At 42.6% G+C, this 16,585-nt stretch overlaps 1 protein-coding gene and 1 pseudogene across 1 annotated transcript in view; both read right to left on the bottom strand.

Moving 5' to 3' along the window:
- The window catches only part of LOC103659208, a 70,045-nt pseudogene extending 57,740 nt beyond the window's left edge, over positions 1-12,305 (bottom strand).
- Positions 12,306-14,303: 1,998 nt separating this feature from the next.
- Positions 14,304-16,585, bottom strand: part of SLAIN1 (SLAIN motif family member 1) — a 56,483-nt gene continuing 54,201 nt past the window's right edge. The window contains exon 7 of the mRNA XM_008686662.2: positions 14,304-15,394. Coding sequence (XP_008684884.2) covers positions 15,319-15,394 — 76 coding nt within the window. The 3' untranslated portion in view covers positions 14,304-15,318. The remainder of the gene's footprint in view (positions 15,395-16,585) is intronic.

The raw sequence follows: 16,585 nt of genomic DNA, 5'->3' as shown, positions 1-16,585 counted from the left end.
TGGATAAAGGATCCTTGGCTGCACGTTTTTCTTGGGTAGAGCTTTAAAAATACCCTGCCAACCGTTCCTCTCATTCCAGGTCTGAGTAGACAGGTCTGACATAATTCTGATATTTTTGCCTCTGTACACGAGAAATTTCTTCACCCTGGCCACTTTCAATACTGTATCCTTGGATCTAATATTTGCGAATTGCACTGTGGCGTGATGTGGCGTAGTTTTGTCGTGGTTGACCTTGGGAGGGGTCCTTTCTGCCTCTTGGACACAAATGCTTGTTTCCTTTTCCAGATTAGGGAAGTTCTCAGCTACAATTTGTTCAACTATCTCTTCTAGACCTCTCTCTTTCTCCACCCCCTCGGGGATGCCAATGATTCTGACATTGGAACGTTTCATTGAGTCAGTAATCTCCCTTAATCTACATTCTTGAGATTGGTTTTTTTGAGCCAAGTTTCTGTTTTAACTTTCTCTTCTACCATCCCATCCTCCAATTCACTAATTCGTTCCTCTGCCTCATTTACCGTGGCCCTCAGAGCATCTAGTTTAGACTGCATTTGATTCATAGCATTTTTAATTTCTGCCAGATTCGCTCTCATTTCCACCCTTAGAGATTCTATATTCTCGTTAATATTTTCGTTAATATTTTTTTCAAGCCTACACATCATCTTGACCACTGTTACTCTGAACTCCATTTCTGATAATTTGGTTATATCCATATCCATCAGTTCTGTGGCAGAGGGCACAGACTCATTATCTTTTCTTTGCCGGGGGGGATTTCCTACTCGTCATGCTCATGAGGGGAGGTTGCAGGGTTGCCCAGAGCCCAAATTATTGACCAGGACTCAGGCAGTGTGCTCTTGTTTTATAGGGACCTTAGGGATGTGGGCTTCTTGATTTTTCAGCCTGCCTTCTGGGGGAGGGGCCTGCCGCGCTGATACTCAGGCAACCCTGTTTGGGTAGAGACTCCCTGTCCCCTGTGAGGGGGGATGGGGATGGGCACAATGTGAGCTGGTATTTCCGGGCTTTTGTTCTCTGGCAGCTTTCCCTGGTGGTTTTCTGTGGCTCTTCTGAGAGTCAGCAGTGGCCGTATCCTAGCCTCTGTCTCAGAACAGAGAGATCGCAGTCCGCTCTCCACTGAGCTCTCTTGGCCTCTTTAACTCTGTTTCTGTCGGTGCTGCTAGAAACCCTGCAGCGTCCTGGGTTGTGCACCACACAGCCGCTCTCCCAGCCCTCGCTTCCAGGGCTTGCACGTCTATGTCCTTTGTGCTTCTAACACCGCCAGCCGCCTGGTTCCCACGCGTGCTCCCTTGCTCTCTGTTTCAGTGTGGTTCTGCACTCCGGAGCGCCGGTTTTCACTTTGGATGCACACGTTCCCCAGAGCTCCCGGTCTCAGTCTGGTTCCAGTGAGCACACCAGAGCTCCATGAAAAGTCTGGTGGCGCACGTTCCTGGACTCACGTCCTTAGTCTGCTCTCTTGCAGGTGCTGGCCCGTGAGTCCGCCCACTTCCCCATGCAGGTGGCTGCCACTTCCCGGCGCCCGAACTCGGTGGCTCCCTCCCCTTCCGTTTATCTTCCGATATCTGTGTGAGGTTTCACGGCTCCCCGCTTCGTACCTCAGTACTCAGCGCTGGAGATGTTCATTTGTAGAGATCCAGATGTATCTTCCTGCATCTCAGGCTGATTCCGTGGATGTTCAGGCTGGTCTGGTACCTATCCAGCTCGACTCGGGACCGGCTGAAAAAGGGGTCCCCTACTCCTCCACCATCTTAAATCTCCAGGAATAATACTCCAGTCTATATGTGTACCACTTGTTCTCGATCCATTCACCTGTCAGTGGATACTTGGGTCTCCTCCCTATCTAGACTATAGTGGGTAATGCTGCAACCAAAATCAAGGTGATTATACCTCTTCAAATTAGTGTTGTTTCTTTGCATGAATACACAGCTGTGGAAATAAGGGATCACATGTTATTTCTCTGTAATTTTGAAGGAATATTCAGACTGTTTCCCCCACAGAGTGCACCAAATTATGTTCAGCCTAGCAGTGCACGAGGGTTCCTGTTTTGTTTATACCCTTGGCAACTCTTGGTATTTCTACCCTTTGGGTTACCCCATTCTGACAGTTATCAGCTGATATCACACTGTGGATTTGATTTGCCTTTCCCAGATGACTGGTGATGTTGAGCACTTTCCATGTGTCTGTTGGCCATCTGGATGTCTTCTCTGAAAAGGTCTATTCAGGGCCTCTGCCCAAGTTTTCATCTGATTTGGTGGTGGTCTGTGTTGACTTGTAAAAGTTCTTCCAGTACTTTGGATGTGCAGCCCTTATAGGGTTTGCAGAAGTCTTCTCCCATTCAGTAAGCTGTCTTTGCATTTAGTTGAGGGTCTCCTTGCTGTACGAGAGCATCACATTTCGGTGTGGTCCCAATAGTTGATTTCTGCCCTTGGTTCCCTTGCCTCGGGAGACCTACCTAGAAAAGTGTTGCAAAGGCCAAGGTCCCAGTAGTTACTGCCAATGTCTTCTTGCAGTTTTATGGTCTCAGGTCTCACATGTGGGTCTCTAATGCATTTCAAGTTTATTTTCGTGTGAGGGTCAGAAAGTGGTCCAGTTTTATTGTGCACGTACTATCCAGTTTTCCCAGCACCATGTGTTGAACAGACTGTCTTTTCCCCATAGACTATCTTGCCACCTATGTTGTAGATTCATTGACTATATAAGCTTGCATTTGTTCTGTGGCTATTTCCTTCCATTGATCTATGTGTTTATTTTTGGTGCCAGTAACTTTACACACACACACACACACACACACACACACACACACACACACGACAACTATAGCTTTGGAGTGTATCTTGAAATCTGGGACTGTGACACCTCCAGCTTTATTCTCAAGATTTCTTTGTGTGAGGATTTTTGTGATTTGGTACCAAATTTAGGATTTTTTTTTTTTAGTTATCTGAAAAATGCTGTCAGTATTTTGATAGGGCTTGCATCAGATGTGTACCTTGCTTTGGGTAGTATGACCATTTCCACAGTATTCATTCTTGCAGTCCTTGAATGTGCTATATCATTCCATCAGTGTGTGTCGTTCTCAATTCCCTTCCTTCATGTTTTTGCATTTTTAGAGCATAAGTCTTCCCCTGCTGGTTAGTATCTAATCATAGGTGCTTTATTTTTGTGTAATTGATAATGGGATTTTTTTTTTTAAATCGTTTCTCTGTTATTAGTGTATAAAAATTACTTGTTTCTGTATATTCTGTATCCCCTGGCTTTACTGAAGTTATTAATTGCTTCAAATAGTTTTTGAAGCAGTTCGAATTTTGTTTATAAACTGTACCATATCATCTGCTTAATGACAGTTTTACTTTTTTTTCTTTTTCTTTTTTTTTTTTTTTGGCCAATTTTGACGACTTTCACTTTTTCTCATCTGGCTGGTGCATTTAGGGCTTCCAGTACTATGTTGAAATAAAGTGGTGATAATGGAACTTCTTGTCTTGTTCTTGGTCTTTGAGGGAAGAGCTCACAGTTTTTCACCATTAAATACGATTTAGCTTTCTGTTCATTATGTTATTTGTTGAGGTATGTCTCCTCTAAACCTACTTCATGGGAGTTTTTTTTTTTTTTATCATGAATGCGTATATTATTTATTGTGTCGAGTGTTTTTCTGCATCAATTCAGGTGGTTTTTCTGCTTTTCCTGTTAATGCGATGTATATGTATCACACGGATTCATTTGCAAACAGTGAACCACACTTGCATCCCTGTAATAAATCGTACTTGATTGTGGCAAATAAATTTTTGTTTTTTGAATTGTTTTTGCCAAAGTGGTGTTAATTTTTGGATCTGTGTTATTCTGATTTATTGATACTGAACCATTCTTGCATTCCTGGAATAGCTCTTACTTGATCATGGTGAATGCTTTTTAAATATATCTCTGGATTCTGGTTGCTAAGGTTTTAAGAATTTTTGAATCTCTAGGTGCCTGGGTAGCTCAGTTTGTTAAGTGTCTGACTCTCGGTTTTGGCCCAGGTCATGATCTCTGGGTCGTGAGATGGAGCTCTTCATCACACTCCATGCTCAGTGCAGAGTCTGCTTTCCCTCTCCCTCTGCTCCTCCTCTAATAAAATCTATTTTTAAAAAAAAAAAATTTTATTTCTGTGTTCATCAGAGAGATTGGCTTGTAGTTCTTTTTTTGTAGTGTCTCTGTCTGGTTTTGGTATCAGGGTAATGCTGGCCTTATATAATAAATAGGAAGTTTTCCTTGTCATTCTATTTTTTGGAATAGTTTTAGAAACATACATATTAACTCTTTACATGTTTGGTAGAATGCACCTGTGAAGCCATCTGGTCCTGGTCTTTTATTTGTTGGGAGATTTTGTTGTTCTTGTTTTGATTACTGATTACTAGTATTTTTTTTAAATTCAATTTTGGAAGACTATATGTTCTAAGAATTTCTCTCTATGCCATTATCCAATTTGTTGACATATAGTTTTTCATAATATTCTCTTATAATCCATCTTATTTATGTGGTGGTGATTTCTTTTTTGTGATTTTATTCATTTGAGGCTTTTTTGATGAATCTAAAGTTTTATCTATCTGTTCGAAGACCCAGCTCCTTGTTTCATTGGTCTGTTCTTGTGCTTTTATAGCTTCTATTGCATTTATCTCTGCGCCCATCTTTGTTATTTTTTCCTTCAGTTAGCTTTGGGCTTTGTTTATTCTTTTTGTAGCTCTTTTAGGTCTAAGGTTAGGTTGTTTACTGGTTCCTTGAGGTCAGCCTATAATGCTATTAACTTACCTCTTAGATCTGCTTTTGCCGTGTTTCAAATAATTTGCACCATTGTGTTTTCATTTCCATTTGTCTCCATATATTTTAATTTCCTCTTTGACTTTTGGGTTGATCCATTCATTGCTTAGTAGCATGTTGTTTTACCTCCATGTATTTGTGTTCTTTCTGTATTTTTTCTTATAACTGATTTCCGGTTTCCTATGTTGTGGTCTGAAAAGATGCATGATATGAACTCAGTCTTCTTAAATTTATTGAGATTTGTTTTGTGGCCTAATATGTGATATATCCTGGAGAATGTTCAATTTGCACTTGGAAAGAATGTGTATTTTGATTTGGGTGGAATGGTCTGTATATATCAGGTTTGTCTGGTCTAACATGTTCTTCAAAGCCGCTGTTTGCTTATTGATTTTCTTTCTGGATGATTTTCCATTGCTGCAAGTTGTGTTAAAGTGCCCTATTATTGTATTACTGTCAATTTCTTTCTTTACATCTGTTAATATTTGCTTTATGTATTGGGTGTATCAATATTTACAACTGTTAGATCTTCTTGTTGGAGTGTTCCCTTAATCATTATGTAGTGCCCTTCTTTGTTGTTGTAGCCTTTGTTTTAAAATACATTTTTTTTCCGGGGCACCTGGGTGGCACAGTCGTTAAGCACCTGCCTTTAGCCCAGGGTGTGATCCCAGGGTTCTGGGATTGAGCCCCGCATTGGGCTCCCTGCTCCACTGGGAGCCTGCTTCTTCTTCTCCCACTCCCCCTGCTTGTGTTCCCTCTCTCACTGCTGTCTGTCAAATAAAATCTTTAAAAAATAAAACATAAAAAATTTAAAAATGCATTTTTTTCCAATATAAATATTGCTGCCCCAGTTCTTTGTTGGTGCTTTCATTTGCATGGTAGATGTTTTTCCAGCCCTTCACGTTCAGTCTGCATGTATCTTTAGATCCAAATTGAGTCTCTTGTGGGCAGTGTATAGAGGGGTCTTGTTTTTTTATCCATTTAGTCACCCTGTCTTTTGATAGGAGCATTTAGTCCATTTACATTTAAAGTAATTATTGATAGGTATGCATTTATTACAATTTTGTTAATTGTTTTCTGATTGTTTTTGTAGTTCCTTTTCTTGTGGTTTGCTTTCTTTAGTGTTATGCTTGGATTAGGTTTTTTATTTGTTACCATTAAGTTCATGTATAGCGTCTTGTATGTATAGCAGTCTTATGTTCAGGGTCGATAACTATTAAATTGATGGTTAAAGTTTGAACACGTTCTAAAAGCACTAAATTTTTACTCCCCTCTCTATATTTTATATTTCACATCTTTGTGTATCCCTTGACTGATTTTATAGATATAATTGATCTTACTACTTTCATGTTTTAACCTCCACACTGTCTTTATGACTAATGTACTATCTTTATTAATGGCTGCTTTTACCTGTGAAATTTTTTCCCTTCATAATTTTCTTACTCTAGTTAATGTTTCATTTCTACTCTAATAATTTTCTGTAATATTTCTTGTAAGGTTGATTCCATGGTGATAACTCCTTTAACTTTTGTCTGGGAAACTCTTTTAGCTCTCCTTCTAACCTGAATGATAGCTTTGGTGGAGAGAGTATTTGTCCTCATGGCTGCAGGGGTTTTCTTTTCAGCACTTTAAATATATCTTGCCATACCTTTCTGGCCTGCAAGGTTTCTGCTGAAAAATCAGGTGTTAGCCTTATGGGGTTTCCCTTGTGTTTTTTCTTTTCTCTTGCTGCTTTCAAAATTCTTTATCACTACTTTTTGCCATTTTAATTGTGTCTTGGCGTGGACCTTCTTCAGTTAATCTTTTAGAGCCTCTCTGTGCTTCTGAGGCCTAGATGTGGTTTTTTTTCCCCTAGAGTGGGAAATTTTTAGTTATTCCTTCAAAGAAGTTTTCTGCCCCCTCTTCTCCAAGATCCCTAAATTGCAAATGTTGTGATGCTTGGTGATGTCACTGAGTCCCCTTAACCTATTCTCATTTTTTATTTATTTTCTTTCCTGCTCATCTTGGTTGCTATTTTTCAGATCACTGATCCTTTCTTCTGCATCATCTGACCTCTAATGTATTTTTAATTTGGTTATTGAATTCATTTTTTAAAATGTCTTCTCTTTGTTGAAGTTTTTGCTGAGGTTATCCAGTCTTTTTTTAAGTTCAGGAAGTATCTTTATGTTCATTACTTTGAGTCCTTTATCAGACACATTGCTTACCTCTGTTTCAGGTAGCTCTTCTGTGTTTCTTGTTCTTTCATTTAGAACCTTTTCCTTTGTCTCTATTTTCTCTGAGTTTGTTTCTGTGTATTAGGTCATTACATCCCCTGGTCTGACAGTAGTGGCCTTGGGTAGAGGTCCTGTGGTGCCCTGGAGAACATTCCCCAGTCACCAGAACCAGGCAGTCCATGAGTGTCTCCGATTTGGGTTGCATGTGCCCTGCTCTTGTGGCTGAACCACATTTGGTGTTTAGCCCGCTGGGCTACAATGACCTGCTTTGCCTGCTGTCAGCACACTGGTCAGGGTTTGGTCCCTTTGCTGTTGAGGGGCCTGTAGGAGGCTGCTGTGGGCTTGTATGTGGCAGTGTCAACCGTCAAGCTAGCTGCTGCACGTAGCCTCTCTGCCACTGTGGTGAGCACACGGAATGGCTGGACTTTCTCCCTGTGCAGCCAGCTAAAGCCTTAGCTGCTTGAACTGTAGGCATGCTGGGGGCTATCTCTCCTCCCCAGGGCAGGAGTCATTTTAGAGTGGAGCCAGTTCCTGCCAGGGCTGCTTGTAGGGATGCTTGCCAAGGTGGGTGCGTCTTGCAGGGGAACAGTGAGTTGGGCACAGGACACTAGCAAAGTGGGGACTGTTAGTGCTGGTTCCTGCAAACGTCTAGCTATCTAGGCAGGGGGAGGGCAAGAGAAATAGTATCCACCAGCACTTCCGTGCTTGGAGGAGTCTCCTGACCATCCCTGCTCCTTCAGCACAGGTTCTGAGATCAGTAAACAAATCCTCATGTATACCGCAGGTGCTTTTCAAACTGCTGATTCTGGGTTGTGTCTTGGGCAGTTATTATGCTGGCCTTTTAGGAGTGGGGACTCTGTTTCCTAGTGGCCTCAAGGCTCTCTTGGAGTTAAGCCCTGTTATTTTTTAAGAAGTGCACTTGTCGTGATGAGCACAGGGTGATGCATGGAAGTGTTCAGTTACTATATTGTACACCTGAATTACTATATAACACTATGTTAATTGGAATTAAGTTTAAAAAACCAAAAAATTAAAATTAAAAATTTTTTTAAAAAGTGTCTGGAGTTCAGCCCCACTGGTTTTCAAAGCTGGCTATTAGGGGACTCGTTTCCCAGTGTGGCCCCCACTGCCTGGAGTTCCTGGCATAGGGTCAGATCCTCTAGCTTCTCTGTGCTTGTGGTGTCCCCCACTTTGTGCTTAGTCTTACCAGGCTTCTGGTTAAAAAAACAAAACCTCACAGATACAAGAACAGAAAGGTAGTTACCAGAGGTAGAGGGTAGGGGATGGCCAAAAGTGGGGAAAGGGGTGAAAAGGCCAAATCCCCAGTTATAAAATAAGGCTTAGGCTGTCACAAAAACATAGAACAGGGCAACGGTACTCACCTCAGGAGGCGCTGTAGCTGTGCTTTCTTAGATTTATTATATCTGACATCCGTTCATCACAGGCCCAAACTAGCGCAGTGTCTACCTCTCTCCTGCAAGTCCGCTTACCTGTGCAGACCTGCGGATCCCAGGCTGAGCCCCCACCCGCTTTCTCAGGCACTTCTCACACACCAAACCAATTCCCCTGCCCTAACTCATCCCAGGCCAAGTACCAGGCAACTAGACACCACCTCTCTAGCCCCAAACCTACTGGAACTATTCAAACTAGCCAATCCTAAACTGTTTGCTCCGCTTTGCCCACAGAAACCCCAATAACATCTCTGGCCTGGACTTGCCCTCACTCTCATGCTTCTGCCTCCTGAACAAATCCCGATGCTTCCCACGAGGCCCTGCACAGTGTGACTGCCCTTCCCTCCTGGGAAATGTCACTAATAAAAATCTTTCAAAGGCATTGACTTCTCCAGGTCATCTCTTAGTCACCTCCGTAAATCCCACAGGTTTCATCTGAGAACAGTAAGGTGGTGTGAGGGTGAGACTAAGCTAAGGGCACACAGGAAGAGCATTACGTCAGTATTATTAAGTAGCCTCCCACTGAACTTCAAAATACAATTCAAAAAGTCCTTCCTAGAGCTTCTCCAGGATCATGCCCAGCTCTTCCCTCAGGTCAGCTCCCACTACCCTCCCTCAAGTCAGGGCTGGCTTCCGGCCCTGTGGCCTTTGTAGTGGCACGTGCCCCATGCCCAGAAGGGCCTCCTGATTGGTTTAATTTTCTACTGTTCTCATCTTGAAATTCTTAACGTTTTTGATATTTATTTCGCATTTTCATTTTGTACCGGACCCCCAAATTCATGCAAGTCCCATCACCCTAAGTTCCAGCCCCACCAGCCTCCTTTTGGTTCCTTACACTCCAGATTCTTCCCCATCTCTGCCTGAAATGATCTTTCCTCTTCTATTTGATTGATCCTATACATCCTCGGCTTAAATATCCTCTTCTCTGGCCTTTCTGGAACACTCCATTTAGGTAAATGATTCTTGTCCTCCTCTTCTGACGCCTTATTCAGGATCTTAGCCCCTCCCTTGTTTGTTTATAGGAAGAACATGGTTATTTTGTTTGTTTTCTTTTAGGCTCTTTCTCACTTGAATCAATAATGTACCTTGCATAAGGGCAGGGACCATATCTGATTTATTGACTGTGATAGCCTCAGCATCGAACACAAAACCTGCCAAAATTATTACACTACCTGGGAAACTTCTGACTTCACCTGCGGACCATACTCTTGGTCCCATCATTACTCTGTGTACCTTTCTCTAAATATTTTTTAATCCTACAATGTTGCATTGTTTACATGGCTAACTCTGTTTTCTCTGAATTTCGGAGAGCCCAAAATCTGCATATGATTTTTCTTCCCCAATCCCTGGCTAAGACTTAAATTGCAAGTGCAGAGATTAAGTGTCAGGAGGCTTATGTCTACTATGATACTAGATTAGATGCAAGGATGTCCTTGTGTTGTCTAGGAGGATGGCAAAAGTTAAGATTAATATTCTTTGATAGGTTAAGGATGAAAACTGTAATTCCTTGAGTAACCACTAACAGCAAAAGAGCATTAGGGTATACTTTTCAAAGCAGTAGGAGAGAAAACTAACAGATGTAACAAACCGCTCATAGATTTATATTTAAATATGTCAGTCATTTTATATACTATTGGCTTAAATGCCCAGGCTGAAGGGCAAAGATCTTCATCCTAGGTGAAGAACTGAACTGTATGCTATTTTAGCAATAACAATGATAAAAGTTTGACAGGGAAGGTTTAAAAAGTATATAGCCTACAAACACTAAAAGAAAACTGATGTAGCTACCTAATATGAGAAAGAGTTCTAGGCATTAAAAAATGAATAGTTCTAATAACAGGTTCACTCTGCAAGGAAATAAAACAGATCTACATGTATATATACCAAACCCTATGTCCTCAAAAGACAGGAAGCAGAATTTGCCAGAACCGTGAGGCGTGTGCAGAGGTCCGCCACTGAGGGAGGTCTTCTCACAGTGCTTGTGCAAGTACAATAAGTAGACCCAACACCCGATTTTTGAAACATGACCTGGGGTCCCAGCCTCAGTGGCTTCGCCGCTGAGATTTATCACCTGTTTTTAAAGCAGAAATAATTCCAATATTACACAAATTCGTCCAGATAGAACACAAAGTACTTCCCAACTCATGAGTCTAACACGCTCTTAAATTATCTCTGTCAGGTTTTGGAATTAAAGAAAAATTACAGATGGGACAAAAATCCTAAACATTAGTAAATCAAATCCACTTATCTTTAAAATGGAATAAAACGTGCAGACCAACTTGGATTTAGCTCTAATTCATGGTTGATTAAATATTTTAAAAATCTATCAATAAATTGGCATATTAAGACAAAGATATTTTGATACAGGAAATGGTTGTTAAAATTCACTTTGGCAATTAAAAATGCTCTTAGCAAATTTGAAAGTTACTGGTAAAAAAAAAGCTTTCCTTTTGAAATTAGCAAAAAGAAAAATATCATTTGTATTTAATATTTCATAGAAGACTATAGTCAAGAAAAAGCAAAGAGAGAAGGACAGGAAAGGGAGAAATAAAACTCATGTTTGACTAAGTAAAGACTAACGATAAAGTAACATAAATTTAAGGCTGAATAAAACATTCAAGAAAATGTTGGAAATGAAATGTTTAAAAATATCCCTTACAATAGCATAAAAATATTAAATATCTGGAAATTAATCTGGCAAAGAGTATATAAGCGCTCCATGGAGAACTTGGCACAACTGAGATTAAAGAATCAATTTCTCCCAAATTGAATAAGTTCTATGCAATTCCGATCAAAATTCCAACAGGATGTTTTTCTGGAAGGTCACTGACTGCAAGTCTATATATATTTTTGAACAAGCTAAAGGGACAGGAATAACCAAGCTACTCCTAAGGGAAAACACGACAGCAAGATTGCTTTGCTGTTTGGCAAACCTTATTATAAGGCTACAGTATTAAAACAGTACGGTTCTGGAATTCTGCAAGAACACACAGTGGGAATAGACAGAAGCCATTTGCTCTATGACGAAGAAAAACCAGGGTAAGGATGGCATTTTCAGTGTTATTTGAACAACTAGATAATCACAGGGATAGTAAAAAATCTAGGTAGAAAGTGAAGTAATAAGGCTTTGAGAAGACAGAATAAGCAACGATTCTAGGGTAGGAAAATACTCTTTAAGACACAGAGTGGCTCCTCTTAAAAAGGGAGTAAGTGGGACTGTAGTAAAGTTAGTAAGTCTATCAAAATACACCATGAAGAGGATTAAAGGGTCAGCTGCACAGTGTGGAGACGTGACACAGCTGAGTGACCAAGGCTCACGGCAGGCTCTATGAAGCTCTACTACGAACCAGGCAGAAAACCCCAACAGACAAACGGGCAACAGGCCGGAAGAGGAATCCACAGAGGACAAGCCGACGTTCGTCTAACCAGTGAAAAGGTACTCGATCTCGACTAGCGACGAAGGGAATGCGAATCGGACCCGTGACACCCTGCACACCCACAGCGCTGGAGACGCTCGCACAATGCCGAGGGTGTGCAGTAACCGGATTCGCACACCGCTGGAAACAGGCAGTGCTCACCACCGCTTTGGACATTCGGTGGGCAGGCCCCAGTGTGGCTGCTGGCGCGAGTCTGGAGGCAGGGTCTCACAGGCTGCGTGGAAGAGCCGGTCTCCAGGTACTAACCTTCTCGTGTCCTCTGCCCACCCTGACGAGGGCTGGGCCTGGTGACTTGCTTCCTGTGAACAGAATATGGCCAAGTGATGGGACACTGCTTCCGAGATTAAGTTACAAGGGACTGCCTTCCCAATTTCTGGTTCATTCTCTTGCGCTTCTCCCGTGTTCATCCTGATGAAGCCAGCCGGGGCCCGCTGCCCCAGGACACGTCCGTGTGGAAGGAACGGAGGACGGCCTCCGCTCCATGGCACACAAGGAACTGAATCCTGCCAACAGCCCTGTGAGTAAGTGTGGAAGCGGATTCTTTCCCGGTCTCCCCATGACCGCAGTCTGGGGGGGGACCCTAGGCCAGAGGACTCGGCTAGGCTGTGGCCAGGTTCCAGACGCCTGGACACTGTGAGATGTCGTGTGAGGCCGCCAAGTCTTGCGGTAACGGGTTACACTGCGACAGCTAATGCAAATGTCAGTCGTGCGCGAATCTGTGTTAACAACCCAACACCATAGCTCCCTTCCATGTGCAAAAACAAAGATCTGAGGACGTCTTTCCCCGCACGAGGCCCACTTACTGGGACGAGGAACTCCCGTAAGCTAGAAGGCGCCCACGCCCAGCTCCCAGTCCTTTGTCCTCTCATCTAGGCCCCCTTTGGTGATCTCAGCCAGTCACAGCCCTCCCCATCTCTACCTGCAGAACTCCGGCCTTCTGCTTGACAGCCCGAAGTGCTTGAACAGAGTAGATCCAGTCCATAAAGAAATCCTGAGGCCTCCGCTTTTAGAATACACCCCAAAGCTGGCCACTTTGACTACCTCTGTTGTGATCCTTCTGGTCCAATTGCTCCTCTCTTGCCTGGATTACTGAAATAGTTTAACCTACATTTGCCATCTTCTAGTCTATTCTCACCAAATGCCAGGGTGATCTATTTAAACCTAAGTCAAATCATGAACTCTGCTGCTCAGAACGGTGCCCGGCTCCCCTTGCAGAGTGACATGGAACTCCACACCGTGGCCCACGGTGCCCTTACCTCTCTACTACTGTCGTCCTCGTCCCGTCTGCTTGTAGCACACTGGCTTTCTGCTCTTCCTCCAGCACGCCAGGCCTGCTCCAAGCCTTCGCAGGGGCCGTTGCAGAGGAAGAGGGCAGTTCCAATAAGTCTGGGGCTTAGGGCTTGAGAATCTGCATTTCAGTCAGTTCCCACGAGAGGCCGAGGCCGCTGGTGCTCTGGAGAATTCTAGGACTAACTCTCCATCTCCCAGTCTGCAAGGGTCAAGTCCTTAATGAGATCTAGCCAGGTGACATTTAATAGAGTGATCTCTCCCTGTCTCGATTTTTCTCTTGCTTTGACCCTGAGCAGGAGGGACCTATGCTGTGATTTACTCACTTGTTCGTTTACTGCGTCTCCCGCCAACCAGAATGTGAGATCCAAGGCACAGAGCTCTTCATCATCCTAAGAGCTGAACAGACATTTTTGAATGGAAATATTTAAATTAAAAATGAATTTAATCCTTTAATTTCCTCAGCAGAATAGAAACCCCTTTTTAAAAAATTTACTAACTACATGTGCTCATAGGGAGAGAGCACAGCAGTGGGGAAAACAGATTTTTGAGTTCCACTAAACCTAGATTCATAAGTCAGCTTCCCTATTAGCGGGCTGTTTATATAACGTTAACTGGCTACCTTGGCTCTAGCTCACATTTACACTGCAAATTAATTAAATGCCATTCTAGATGGAATTATACAGAAGTTTCTATTTTAACATTAAAACCTTTGCCTAACCTTTCCATAGTACCTTCAGGGGAAAAGTTTTCCAACATCTATTAGATGTAGAATATTATTTTGCTGATAACTGCAACAATACTTCAAATTCAACCGCCACGAAATGTTAGGGATGAACACTGTCCGTGATTAAGTATTTCTGGGCAAGAGGCTACCCACCTGCATCTTGAAGGCCTTTCTTAATGGGACCTAAACCTCACTGCAAAACCAAAACCTCCCATTTCTTGTCAGAAGTATTCTGGAGAATCCGTTATTCACAAACGTGAGTATCCTGCCTACCTGCGTTAGCTATGACTGCTCTGTCCAAGAACGAAGCGACCACACCTGCCTTCACGATGCTGGTGAAACAGACGGGGGTTGATACTGCTCGTGCTGCACATTCATGCGTGACCTGATATTGCCGAAATAGTCTTTATTTCTGAACATTCCAAAAGAGCAGTGTACACAGTAACAAATATTAAGTCATATACCCTAAGAAAGCATTCATTAGTGCAAATGGGTTTTGTAAAAGGTCTATCAAAAAGATTTATTTGCTTTAAAATGCATCCATTTCCAGAAGCATTGTTAATAAAACATTACAGTTTCTCATCCTCTGTAATAAAGTACTGAAAATCAGTTGTGGTACAGTAGCAAACATTGCGGGTATTGAGTGCAATGAGCCTGTGATGCCTTTATAAATCGGAAACCCATGTAGGACAATAAATTAACAATGAAAAAGAAAGACAAGACCATCTAACTGCTGTCTAGCTATCTCCTTGCAATGCTTCAGCTTATGTTGTGCTCATTCAACATAAAATTAGGTCTTTCAAATTGTATGGTGGATTTTTGCTGATATATCCCTAGAGCTAAAAAAATAGTACCTTACCACAAAAATATTTTTATGGCACAAAATTTAAGTTGTTCCATAGTGGTTCACATAGGTGTAAAAAGAAATAGGCACAAAAAATAAAATTCCTGTAAACTATAAAAAAGTAAACTTCAAAGCATAAATTATAGAACCTAGTTGTAAATATGCAATGTATTAAAATACAGGACATGTAATGGGAAGATGTCTGGAACACATAAGTAAATCGAACAAGTTACTTTAAAAAACTCATGGCAAAGAAAGCAGTATTGACACATCTCAGTCCTTCCAAAAAGTGTCCAGGTACATAGCAGTTCTACAGAAACCCCTAGATCTAAGTGTCACAATACCGCAACCACGGATCGGAGACTGGTGCGGTCTTCTCTCAGGCAAATATTTAAGTGCAATCATTAGTCTCTGGCGCTTGGTCCATTGAAAAACAATGCAGTAAATATGTTAAAATGCAGAAGGGAAAGAATATCCCGACGTTCACGGTTACCTAGCCAGCTAGGTAACTCGACCCTCATTTCCACTCCTTTCCCAGACTCCAAGGGCGCGTGAAACCGCATCAGTAGCAACCGTCTCTCCAGCTTCCGTCCCTCAGGGCGCTGAGCGAGGACAGAGGCTTTGGAGGCTGAAGGAAACTGGGGGGACAGAAAGAGACGGTAAGTACACTCCCAGGAGCCCCGCACTCAGCACACTGCCGTGCGTGTTTTGTGTGTGTGAACTGCAACATGTCCTTCGTGGACAAAGGCTATCTTAAAACCAGAGAGAAAAAGATAAACTCTGTCTAAAAACAAACGGGTACTCCGTTGAATGCACACAGCAAATTCACATGAAGAAGTCTGCAACCTTACCAGTAAAGATGTGCCTAGCCTACTGACAGTAATCCCCAGTGTTGGCCTAGGCTGGGGAAACGTCCTCTCCTAGAGCCTGGCAGTGACAACCTTTAGAGGAGATTAGTTTGGAGACCCATTCAAGGACAAACGGAGGGGTCACACTAACCTGCATCCCTCAATGTGATTCTGTTCTGCCATGAATCTAACATCCACATTTACCGGGAGAATGAGCCAGAATTTAAGCATGCAACACGGTGCTTTCTATCTGGGTAATAGGATTATGAGTTCACTCACTTTTAGCTGAGCACCTATGACTTCTGATCAGAAACTATTTACGCGTACCAACACATAAAGGAAAAAGTGCTTGCACATCATCCCTTTCCATTCCGTCACTGTGGTCGACGCCCTTCTCCTCCATACCCCAGTTTCATAGGCGGGGTGGGGGTGGGGGGAGCGGTCTGTGGTCACTGCCTCCACTGTCTCCTCTTCCAAACTATCCTTGAGCCACTTACTTCTATGGAATTCTTATTGACCTAAAACACTTCAAGGTCTCCAGTTCAAGAACGATACATCATGACCACGAGCTTGTCTAATAAGTGTCTTGCAACTAATCTGAAATTTTAAAGAAAAAAAATTCCAGCCAGACATATTCAGCTTACCAACGTAGGCTAACCAAGGCCCAGCTCTGGATCACTGATGCGCTTTTTCCAGCAGGACTGTGGGCTGGGTGGGCATGTGACACCTGCCTAACATACGTGCTTATTTTGATAAAGATTATTGCTTCAACAAATATTTACAATTTTATCCTGTGCCGGGCATAGTCCTTGGCCTTGGGGTTTTCTATTCGTGAACACTCCCTCCCCCATCCCCACGAGGCTTACACCCTAGAGAGGACAGTCGGATCATAAACTAGTAAGTAGCATCCGCAGTCCCCCAGACGGTGATAAATGCTACGCGGAAAAGGGGGAGGAGGAGGGGCTAAAGAAGGAGTAACAA

Source organism: Ursus maritimus, unplaced genomic scaffold, assembly GCF_017311325.1.
Source record: "Ursus maritimus isolate PB19 unplaced genomic scaffold, ASM1731132v1 scaffold_10, whole genome shotgun sequence".
In the NCBI taxonomy this organism is placed as follows: domain Eukaryota; kingdom Metazoa; phylum Chordata; class Mammalia; order Carnivora; family Ursidae; genus Ursus; species Ursus maritimus.
Note: the sequence above shows the minus strand (reverse complement) of the source record. Positions and strands in the feature narration are given on the sequence as shown.